We start from the raw sequence: 11,907 nt of genomic DNA on the forward strand, positions 1-11,907 counted from the left end.
AGTCGGTTTTTCCACAACTTAAATCTGATTTTTCCTGAACTTTATATTCTATATCCAAACATCATATATAGTCATATGATGACATTAAACTCATTTAAATCATGCTTAGCAAGTCATTTACGCAATATACGACATCACAGAAGTATAGGGTGTAACAAATATATCGAGGGCTCAACTTGCCCTTACCTCATCACACCCTTCATGGGCGAAACTCTAAGTTGAAACCTCTCACCCACCATGAATTCCACATCACAAGACTTCCTATCCACATAACCCTTCTGCCTGGATTGTGATGTACGAAGATGCTTCTGAATAAATTTCACCTTCACCAAAGTATCACGAACCAAATTAGTGCCCAACAACCTAGCCTCCCTAGGATCAAACCAACCAACTAGAGAACGACGTCGCCTCCCATATAAGGCCTCTTAAGGAGCCATCTGGATACTCGTTTGGTAGATTTTGTTGTAGGCAAACTCTGCTAACCATAAAAAGTGATCTCACTAACCCTAGAAATCAATGACACAGGCTCGTAACATATCCTCCAATATTTGAATAGTACGCTCAGACTGCCCGTCAGTCTGAGATGGAATGTCGTACTCAGATCGACCTGTGTGCTCAATTCATGCTGCATTGCTCTCCAAAAATGTGATGTAAACCGAGTGCCTTGATCCGAGATAATCGACACAGGCACACCATGAAAGCGAACAATCTCTCGAAGATAAATCTGAGCCAGTTGCTTTGAAGAGTAGGTAGTTATGACTAGAATAAAGTGTGTAGACTTGGTCAGTATGTCCACAATGACCCACACCGCATCAAATCTCCTCAAGATCTATGGCAACCTAACTACAAAATCCATAGTGATACGCTCCCACTTTCATTCTAGAATAATTATCCTCCTAATCAAACCACCAGGCCTCTGATGCTCGTACTTAACCTGCTGACAATTCAAGCACTGTGCAACATATTCAACAATATACTTCTTCATCCTCCGTCACCAATAATGCTGCCTCAAATCCCGGTACATCTTTGGGCACCGAAATGCATGGAATACCACGAATTATGGACCTCCTTAAGTATCAACTCTCGCAAACCCATCCATATTAGGCACATAAATCCGGCCTTGAAGCCTCAATACCACATCATCACCAATAGTAACCTCCTTAGCATCATGGCGTTGCACCGTGTCCCTCAGGACAAACAAGTGGGGATAATCATACTGACGCACATTGATGCGCTCAAACAAGGACGACCGTGATACAAGACAAGCAAGAACCCTCCTGGCCTCCTAAATATCTAACCTCACGAACCTATTGGCCAAGGCCTGAACATCAAAAGTTAATGGCCTCTCCCCAGCTGGAATGGAAGCAAGCCTACCCATGCTGTCCGCCTTGCTACTCAAATTATCGGCCACCACATTGGCCTTCCCAGGGTGATAAAGAATGGTGATATCATAGTCTTTCAATAGCTCTAACCACCTTCATTGCCTCAAGTTCAAATCCTTCTGCCTAAATAGATATTGGAGACTCCTATGATCTATGAACACCTCCCAAGACACACCATAGATATAATGCCTCCAAATCTTGAGCGCGTGAACAATGGCTGCTAACTCCAAACCGTGTACTGGGTAGTTCTTCTCATAGGGATTCAATTGACGCGAAGCATAAGCAATCACCCTACCATCCTGCATCAACACATACCCAATGCCAACTCGTGGCATCACAATAGACTGTATAAGAATACGATCCCAATGGCAAAACCAAAACTGGAGCTATAGTCAAGGCAGTCTTGAGCTTCTGAAAGCTATAGTCAATGTACATTCTCATAGAACCATTTTTCTTCTTCACAAATAGTACTGCTGCACCCTAAGGTGGAATACTACGCCTGATGAAACCCTTATCAAGCAACTCCTGTAACTGTTCCTTCAATTTCTTCAGCTCTGCTGGTGCCATGCGATATGGTGGAATTGAGATGGGCTGAGTGTCCGACACCAAATCAATACCAAAATCAATATTCCTGTCAGGTGGCATGCTCGACAGGTTTGCAGGAAACACATCTGAGAACTCCCTCACTACAAGATAGAATATCACTGCGTGAACATAACATTACATTAAGTTACGAATGTAACTCCTGAAACTGACTCAATAGTAGGAGTATCAACGCTAACATCTCTCACGAAGGAAAAATATGCCAAAAACTCCTTCCTAATCATTTGTTGAGCCTTCAAAAATGAAATTACTCTACTGGGAGTGTGACCAGGCGAATCTATCCACTCCAACCTAGGCAACCCCGACATTGCCAATCCATACCCAAAATTACCTCAAATCATCCATACCGAGCAACAAAAGACCAACTCTAGTCTCGTAACCCCCAATGATAACTACACAAGATCGATATACACGATCCACCATAATAGAATCACCCACCGGTGTAGATACATGAACACGAATATCTAGAGAATCACAAGGCATATTCAAATAATGAGAAAAATAGTATAACACATAAGAATAAGTAGAACCATGGTCAAATAATAATAAAGCATCCCTGTGGCACACTGAAACAATACATGTGATCACGACGTCAGAAGCAACTGCCTCTGGCTTGGCTAAAAAATCATAGCAACGGGCATGTCCATCACCTGACTGACCTCCCCTTCTAGGACAACCTCGAACCAACTGAGCCCCACCCCTAGCTGGTTGTGCGAGTGGTGTAGCTACTGGTACTAAAACCATAGGCTGTGTGCTCTACTGTGGGACTCTACTCAGAAGTCTGGGGCGATCCCTCTTGAGATGACTCAAGCCTCCACACTCGAAACAACCCTTCCTCAGACAAGGCTGCTGACCCTGATAACCCGAATAACTGCATGTGGTACCCTGCGCAGATGGAGCATGATAAGAACTCTCTGCCGGTAGCACACTGAATGATGACTAAATTGGGCGAGCATTGTATAAATTGTGGCTAACTCATGAACCATGAGGAATCTGCTGAGTTGCCTGAGCGAGCCTAAAAGGACGACCTCTGTTGTGATTTGTGTGGCCTCCAAATGAGGCAGCACCAAAACCACCTAAACCACATGGCCTTTTGTCCTCCCGCTCCTCTCGCTCAAGCTTGCGGGCATTCTCCAAATGCCTAACAATCTCAACCACCTAGTCGAACCCAGCATCTATCTCAGCCTCTCGAACCAAACCATATCGTAGACCATAATTGAGGCCATCAATGAACCTCTTGATCTTCTCCCTCTCAGTAGGGACCAAACATACTATATGACGTGCCAACTTCGCGAATATCGTATCGTACTGGGTCACAGTCATACACTCCTAGCGTAGATGCTCAAACTCCCTACGCAACTCCTCTATATGACTCTGTGAAACAAACTTCTTTAGGAAGAGAAATGATGCTTTGCAAGTGGTGTTGTGCCAGCTAGTCTGCCTGACTCATAGGTCTGCCACCACCTGTAGGCTGGCCCCGTCAACTGAAAAGTAGTATAGTCAACTCCACTGGAGTCCACAAGACCTGATATGCCAAGAATCCAATGACACTAATCAAGAAAACCCTTAGCATCCTCTGACTCTCCTCCACTAAACTTGGGAAGACGAAGTCTATGAAATCACTCTAACCTCTTCTGCTCCTCATCTGTCAAAGATGGTCCAGCCCCGGCCTGCACCGAAACAATTGGGTGCACTCGAAAACCCCCTGGTGTCTGGTAACCTTGAGCTAGCTACTCCAGTGTACAGGCGGCAGGAGCCTGGGCTTGTCCTCAACTTGTGAGGTAGCTGGTGCAACTGGTATTATACCCATATGAGCCAAGCTCGTGTACACACTCAAGATTTGAGCCAAAGTCTCCGGAAGATCAGGTATAGCAATAGGCACCGCCGGTTTTTGAGCTGGTCCTACAGGCTCAACAATATCCGGAACTTACTCCTCTACTAGAGCAACTAGTGGCTCCACATGTGCTGCTCTAGCTGTAGTGCGAGTGCCACCTCAGGCCAGGCCTCTTGCGGCCCTAACTGGTGGCACTGGTACCTGCTCGTCCGATCTGGTTGAACGTGTCTTCACCATCTATGATAGAATAAAAGAGTAAAGTTTCAAACTTCAAAATTAACAAATTCGCACAACAAGAATGCAAGAAAGTGAAGTTTTCCTAACAGTTTGGAAGCCTCTCAAAGATAAGTACAAATGTATCCGTACTGATCCACAAGACTCTATTAAACTTGCTCATGACCCGTAGAACTTATGAACCTAGGGCTCTAATACCAACTTGTCACGACCCAAAACCACCAATCGGTCATGATGACGCCTAACTCACTTGCTAGGCAAGCCGAACATAATAAAAGCCGCACAAGATAACAAAAATAATGAAAATAGTACAAGTCTAAAGCCGATAACATAAATAACTGCATCAATACATATAATCCCCTAGAACTAGTAATACAGAGTCATAAGCTCTAACATAGAAGTACAAGTCCGAAGTACAAATGAAAACAATGTCTAAAAGTAATAACAACAACAACTGAAATGTAAAGAGACACCAAAGTCTACGGCCAAAATGCAACTCTACCTCGTCTCTCGGCAAATGCACAACATGAATCACATTAACTCACGGCTCGGTCTAACATTTGGATCTGCACAATTAAGTGCAGAGTGTAGTATGAGTACAACCGATCCCATGTACACAGCAAGTACCATAACTAACCTCGGTGAGGTAATAGAGGCAAGAATTATCAACGATACTCGCTAATTACCTTCTCAGCTCATGAATTTCTACAAGTACACAACAATAATATCATCAAATCATGAAAACACAGATAAAGTCACCTCGATATACAAGAGATAATATGCTAAACTCTGTATCAGTTAACAATCCAGCATATAGAGAAGATATGCTCATAAAATAAGTATACAACCAAGGAAATTTGCAAGTAGAGAAAAAATACAATAATTGAATCAAACCACTAATTAGTTTATTCTCATACCGTGTGTACACCATCAATAAGAGAAACATGAGAGGGTGACCCTAGGAGGATAGATCCTTATCCGCATGCTACACAGACAAATCACGTGCCATATATATCAACCGCACAGACAATTCACATGCTATTATATCTCAATCGTACGGACAACTCACGTGCTAATAATATCAACCGCACGGACAACTCGCGTGCTATCATATCTCGGATCCGTATGGACAACTCACTTGCTAATAATATCAACCGCATGGACAACTCACGTGTTATCATAACTCAACCGCATGGACAACTCACGTGCTATGATATCTCAACCGCATGGACAACTCACGTGCTACCAGTCCAATCCATATCACACAGTAATTAGATGTACAAGATTACATGTAGATGAACAATTGATGTCAAGTTTTATTCTCATGGACTAGTATAAGTGGCATGCTAAGGTGTATGCATGTACAAAGTGTGCTACCATTTCTCAAATCGGGCAATTACATCACGAAAGTAGCAATTATCATGTTCAATGAGGAGATTAACCTATATGTAATCTTAAACATGGTTCAAATAGATCACAAAAGGGGTACAAGCATAAGAAACATAACAACATAAAGCTTAGCAATCAATTCAAGGCATATCATAGCCTAAGCACTACCCCGAGCATGGATAATACCCTGGTGCATGCACATGAGCTCAACTCTTCACAAGTGCGCCACCCATAGCACGTAGCTATCATTAATAACTCAGAAAAATAGTGCCTAAACTAAGTTTAGGTAAGATACTTACCTCAAGCAAGCCAAATCAGTACTCTAGAAATCCCTTCCCGCGTGAATCAACCTTCGAACGGCTTGAATCTAGCTAAAATAACTCAATAACATCTAAAGCCATAGAAAACAATCTCAAACAATAAAACTTCGACCTTTATCAAATAGTCAAAAAGTCAACCCGAGCTGGCCTTCCGGAACCCGATAAAAGTCACACATTCCAAATACGCATTCGAATACTAGTCCAACCATACATGTTTCATCCAATTCCGACTCCGAATCCGGGTTCAAATCCTCAAATTTTATTTAGAAAAGTTTTTACCAAAATTCCTAATTTCTTCACCTAGATTCACCAGTCAAACACTAAAATCAAGGTTGTAATCATGAATAATAAACAAATCCGAATAAAAAATACTTACCCCAATCCAAATCGTAAATATTCCCTCAAAATCGCCCAAATCCGAGCTCTCAATCTCAATATGTGATAAAAGGACTAAAACTCGAAATAGAGTACTTAAGAGTCTGTCCAGGCATACCCTTCGCGAATGCGGCGCATGCCTCGCGTACGAGAAGCATAAAATGATGACATCCTCCAAATACCCTTCGCATTCACGACCATACACTCGCGAACGCGATGAAGAACTCACCCGACCCTACACGAACGCCACCTGGACCTTGCAAACGCGTAGGCCAAACTCTCCTAGCTCCCAGTTGCTTCGCGAATGTGGCGCCCAACCGTGAATGCGATGAAGGGCGACTGCGCAGCTCACACTAACCCTCCGCGAACGCGAGTGCCTTGTCGCGATCGTGATGAAGAAAACCAGACACCACAAATTCAGTAATCCAAAACAAAGGAAAATGGTTTGAAACCTATCCGAAACACACCCAAGTCCACCCCAGGGACCCCGTCCAATCACACCAACCAGTCCTAAAACTTAACATGGACCTACTCGAGGCCTCCAATCATACAAAATAATATCAAAACCACGAATCACACTTCAATCCAAACTTAATGAACTAATTCAAAATTTTAAATTCAAAACTTACGCCGAGCATGCCTAAACAACTCGGAATGACCTCAAATTTTGCATACAAGTCCAAAATGACACAACGGACCTATTCCAACTCCTTGAACTAAAATCCGAACTCGATATCATCAAAGCCAACTCCCGGTCAAACCTATGAACCTTCCAACCTTCAAATTTCTAACTTTCGCCAATTCAAGCCAAAATAACCTAGGAACCTCCGAACCTAAATCCGGACATACGCCTAAGTCCAAAATCACCATACGAACCTACCGAACCCTCAAAATACCATTCCGGGATCGTTTACATAAAAGTCAACCCTCGGTCAACTCTTACAACTTAAGTTTTCAACCAAGGAATTAAGTGTTCCAATTCACTCCAAAACCTCCCCGAAACCAAACCAACCATCCCCACAAGTCACATAACAACAAATACACATACGGGAAGCATCAAATAGGGGGAACGAGACTCAAATACACAAAATGACCGACCAGTTCATTACAAATTGTGAGGAAATTCCCCTTTGGTTTCAAAAGGTTTGTATTTTCTTATGAAGCAAGATATTACCAATTCTAATGGAAGAAGGAAAAGAGCATCCAAATTTAGCTCAGCTCTAGTTTTCCAACAAAACATTTATGATGGTCGACAAGTCAGGTTTGTAAACTTGGTAACCTTGACCTTGATCATGATCTTAAAATGTAGGGCCTGTTTTCTTATCCCACATTTCTTTTTCTGGTAACTAATCTTGAGAAATAAATACATAGTGAAATTTTACTTGGTAAACGGATATAAATGAGCATGTTACAGAGAATTCCAATGACTAGTAAAAGAACAAATAAACTCATTTGGTTGAAATGGAACAGTTACGTTTAAAGAACCCTAACGTAAAGCTGCATATAACTGACATACATCGATAAATATTGAACCATTGCTGTAATTTGGAAAGTAATTAGTAGCCTTAGGTATACAGATGCTGCTTTATTGCAGATCTGGTTCTACTTAAGAGTAGCAATATACAATTAATAAAATACAATCTCTCCAACTATAGTAATGTATCATTAAGAAATTTAAATAGAAATGATCTCTCCAACTGTAGTAATGCATTATTAGCAAATTGACACTTACTCATGTATAATAAACGATTTTATTTGATATATTTCATCTGATTTTCATTCAATAAGCTTTGTATGGCTGCGTTTCTGTTTCAACTCCTTTCTCCTTTCAGAGATCCTAATATTAGTCATAACTGCTGCGGGCAATTAACTTGTAACACCCAATGATCAATCATTCTAAATCCTTTTTAACCAGATTTAGAGCAGTATCCATTAATGCTGCGTATATTTCTTTTGCTTAATGTTTATATATTAATTATCCAGGTCCTTTCCATAGTAGAGCGTCCTAAATTCTGTGTCATGTCCAGATGAGTTTTGGATTATTGACCAAGTATCACTTTCTCAAGTGATATGGTATAGTAATAATGAATTTTGTTTAGGAAAATGCAAAGGTGGAAAAAGAAGAAGGATCATTCTCATTCTGAAGGACCAACTTCCTGCACAAGGGCAAGTATCAAGAGAAAGTTCCATGATGTTGGAGATATTTGTATTTCTGTTTCAACTAAACACAAGGGCGTTGCTGAGGTTAGATTTACCATTGTGGATGTTTCACTATGTAATTGAACTTTTACTTCCTCTCATTTAAATGTTTTTGCAGGAGGAGGGCGAGCCACATCATGAAAATTCATCCAGTAAGTCTTTTTTCTTCAAAGCAGACATGTTATGCATTTAACATTAATATTTACTTATTGTATTGAAAAGTTTATGTATACTCTGATCTGACCTTAATGATCTTGCAATGTAAACTTGTTGGATTTTCAATTTTCCCATTCAAACTTGGGATTCTACCATTTTTATCAGGTAAACCAACAAAGTTGCCCGAAAAGCGTATACTAGAACTTATTCTGGACGTGCTGCAAAGGTCAGTATTCATTTGACTCAGTTCAATATTCCCACATACATCATTAAGCGTACAATAAAGGAAACCATAAATGGTTATTTCACATTGTAATACTTTGTTGGTTTATTTTTCTTTTTTGATGTTAGGAGGGATACCCATGAAATATTTGCTGAACCAGTTGATCCCACTGAGGTTTGATTTTATGAATGACTTCACATCTTGAAGGTCACGTCTTCTTACAGAGTAAAATTTGATTAGATTTTCTGCGTCTTGTAAGGTGGAAAATTACTATGAAATCATTAGAGAGCCTATGGATTTTGGTACAATGAGGGCTAAACTTCACGAAGGAATGTATCAGAATCTTGAACAGTTTAAGGTCTGCTTTTTCCCCTAAATTTCCATTTCTCTTATTACATCACTCTGTCATTTTTTCTTCTTTGACACTTGATTGACTATTTATTTTTTATGAAACAATCTGCAGTTTAACTTTCTGTTTTCAGATTTTCTCTGATCAACTGCATGTGTTCATTGTTATGAATTATGATCATAGATTAAGGAACATGACCTTTGGTCTGAATAATTTTGACTACTTGAAAATGTGCAGCTCTCAGTTTTGAAGTCAGAACTCTATTGTGCTTGTCCCTTAATCATCTTTTCAAACTCATGATTCTGCAGCATGATGCATTTCTGATTTCAAAGAATGCGATGCATTTCAACTCCTCTGGTACTGTCTATTTCAGACAGGTATTTGGATATTACCCTTAAAGCATCTGCCTATGTCTCAAACAATTTTGATTTTTAGAAGTATCAAGAGGACCAACAATTTGTGACAGATTCTAATGATTTACAGGCTCGTGCTATATATGAACTAGCTAAGAAAGTATTTCATCTTCTAAAAACTAATCCCGGAAACTTTGAAGTGGAATTTCCGTGGACCAGACTAAGATCGATGAGGAGACTGAAAAATGAAGCCAAGGAAAAACATTCTAGAGGTGTAATACCAGATGGTGCCCTTGATGATTCTTCCAAAAATATCGGACTTGGCCAAAGTGTTTCATCAACATTTAGGAGAAGCAGCAAAGAAGGACCTTCATTTACCAATGGAGCTGCTCCGATTGACAGTGCATTCTTATTAGGTAAGACACTTGTGTTCTCTGAGCTTTATACATTTATTTCTTTTATTACCAGTTGAGTTGACTGCGGAAATTATACTCTTGATAAGTACTCAAATTGGACAAGTAGTACAATTCTGATTCCTATTGCTTCACTGTCTTTAAACAGGTAACAGACATGGCCAAAGGTTGTCTTCTCTAGATGCTAGTCGTCGTTCTACATATGAAACTTGCAGGCCTTCGTCTTACCATGAGACCGACTCTTTTATGTGTAACAAGAATCCTCAGTCACTAATTCTTGTAAGTTATTTTCTCCGTCCTGCTTCCTTTGGAGCCCACAAATCAAAGACTTTGGCCCCTCTGACATGCAGTTTATTTGGAGAGTGTACTTTTTTGTCATGTATTTTGTACTAAGCTACAACATACATGACAAAAATATAAGTGCATTACAATAATAATTGAATTTGTCATTTGTAGAACAGGGATGGTAGTTACCGAGAGAGCTTGATGTCCTTTGTCATAGATTTAGGACCAACAGCACAAATGGTTGCCAACCGGAAATTGCAAGGAAACCATTCATTCCTTTCTTCTCACACAAATATAAGTCTAAACTATGGAGTTCAGCCTCCAACGTGCTTAGGATTCGCTGCCTTTGCCACCGTACAAAGTCAATCTGATACTGGAGTTTTTACTTCATCTCAGAAACTCTCTAGTCCTGTCGGAGGATTTGGCTCAGTGCTCAAAAGCACCAGTGATAAGATCGATCTGACTAATGGTGCAAGGGAAGACGAGACTAGCAAAATAGCTGGAATGAGCAGTCAGAAAGGCCCCCTTCCTCGTACAGAAAATTCAGAGAAGAAAAGCACATCAATTTTGTGCTACAAAAGGAATGTTCATAAAGTAACAGAAGAAGCAGCCAAGAAAACTCAAAATGGAGGCAAGAGTAAAGACAATAACTTGGGTTCTCATATCTGCACTAATGGGAAATCAGGAGATACAAATTCTTCAGCCATGAAGAAAATTGGCAGAAGCAGTAAGGTGGAAGAAATCAAAGTTCTGCCAGTTGTACTAGCTCTAGAACAATCTCATTCAAGTCTATCTGAGTTGAAGTGGAGAAACAAGAAGAATACCAATTCCACATCATCACGCATCACACGATCACAAAGCAAGATTGCACAGTCTTCTCCAGCTCAGTCCAATTTAACTGGGACTATTCCAGATCAAACCAAAAATAACAGCTTTGGGTCAAAGACTGAAAAGAAAGTAGTCATTTGTGATAAAAACGAAAATGTTGGCAGCAGCTCGGGTAGCAACCTTAGTTTTCTTGGGCCAGTTAGCCAATCTTTGAAGTTGGAACTGAACAAGACAATGCCTGTAGTGCCATTTCCAGCAAGAACAAGCTCCAGGTTCATTTTTGATATGGCATTCTTGAAAGCTCAGCTAAATCAAATGAATCCAATAAGGCAAAATAAAATGTCAGAGGCATCAAGATTGCAGAGAGATTACAGGGAAAGGTCCTTGTATGGTCAGGGAAATTACTATAAGATGGGCAGGGAAGTGAATCCATCACTGTCTCTTCAGGAGAACCCAAACATTCTGCAGACCATGCCATCTTTCCTTTACAACAATCAATCATCATATCGTTCGTTAGCTCCTGTAGACACTGACTTGGCACTTCAGCTTTGAGTAACTTGCACAAAGGCTGTGAATTTCTTCTAACATTTCTCCGAAATATATTGGTTGCTGGATATACAATCATGTTAAACTCATACATTGTATTGTAATGACCCGTAATCATTGCATATGTTATAATAAGGCTCTCACTCTTTCTTTCCTTTTTCTGTTACTATTTAATGGTTGGTCATATGATTGATCAGGGACCAAAATTTGATTACCTCTGATCATTCTTCATGAATAAGTCAAATTAACTTCAGAAAAGATGGGATGGCTACTATCATTCTGAACATTTTTCATGATTTATGCAGGAAAGGATGATCCACCAGATAGTATATAAGAAAAGTGCCACCATGACAAACTAGTATCGCAGTTTCATATAAGGGGATGACCTATTCAGTTAAACGCTGTTACTAAAAATTTA

At 40.3% G+C, this 11,907-nt stretch overlaps 1 protein-coding gene across 1 annotated transcript; it reads left to right on the plus strand.

The window, feature by feature from the left end:
- Positions 1-8,240: 8,240 nt before the first annotated feature.
- LOC104090186 (uncharacterized) lies at positions 8,241-11,495 on the plus strand. The gene is made up of 9 exons (XM_033654555.2): positions 8,241-8,381; positions 8,455-8,488; positions 8,658-8,718; positions 8,844-8,889; positions 8,975-9,073; positions 9,373-9,441; positions 9,548-9,833; positions 9,979-10,109; positions 10,287-11,495. Exons 1-9 carry the CDS (start codon positions 8,241-8,243, stop codon positions 11,493-11,495), a joined length of 2,076 nt encoding a protein of 691 aa, XP_033510446.1.
- The last annotated feature ends 412 nt before the right edge of the window (positions 11,496-11,907 follow it).

The sequence above is a fragment of the Nicotiana tomentosiformis genome, chromosome 7 (assembly GCF_000390325.3).
Source record: "Nicotiana tomentosiformis chromosome 7, ASM39032v3, whole genome shotgun sequence".
Classification (NCBI taxonomy): Eukaryota; Viridiplantae; Streptophyta; class Magnoliopsida; order Solanales; family Solanaceae; genus Nicotiana; species Nicotiana tomentosiformis.

Excerpts from the sequence above, each read along its gene's own strand:
- LOC104090186 (XM_033654555.2), top strand. The coding sequence starts at position 8,241 with ATGCAAAGGTGGAAAAAGAAGAAGGATCATTCTCATTCTGAAGGACCA. Across the intron at positions 8,382-8,454 it reads AACACAAGGGCGTTGCTGAG|GAGGAGGGCGAGCCACATCA; the intron begins GTTAGATTTACC and ends ATGTTTTTGCAG. Across the intron at positions 10,110-10,286 it reads ATCCTCAGTCACTAATTCTT|AACAGGGATGGTAGTTACCG; the intron begins GTAAGTTATTTT and ends TGTCATTTGTAG.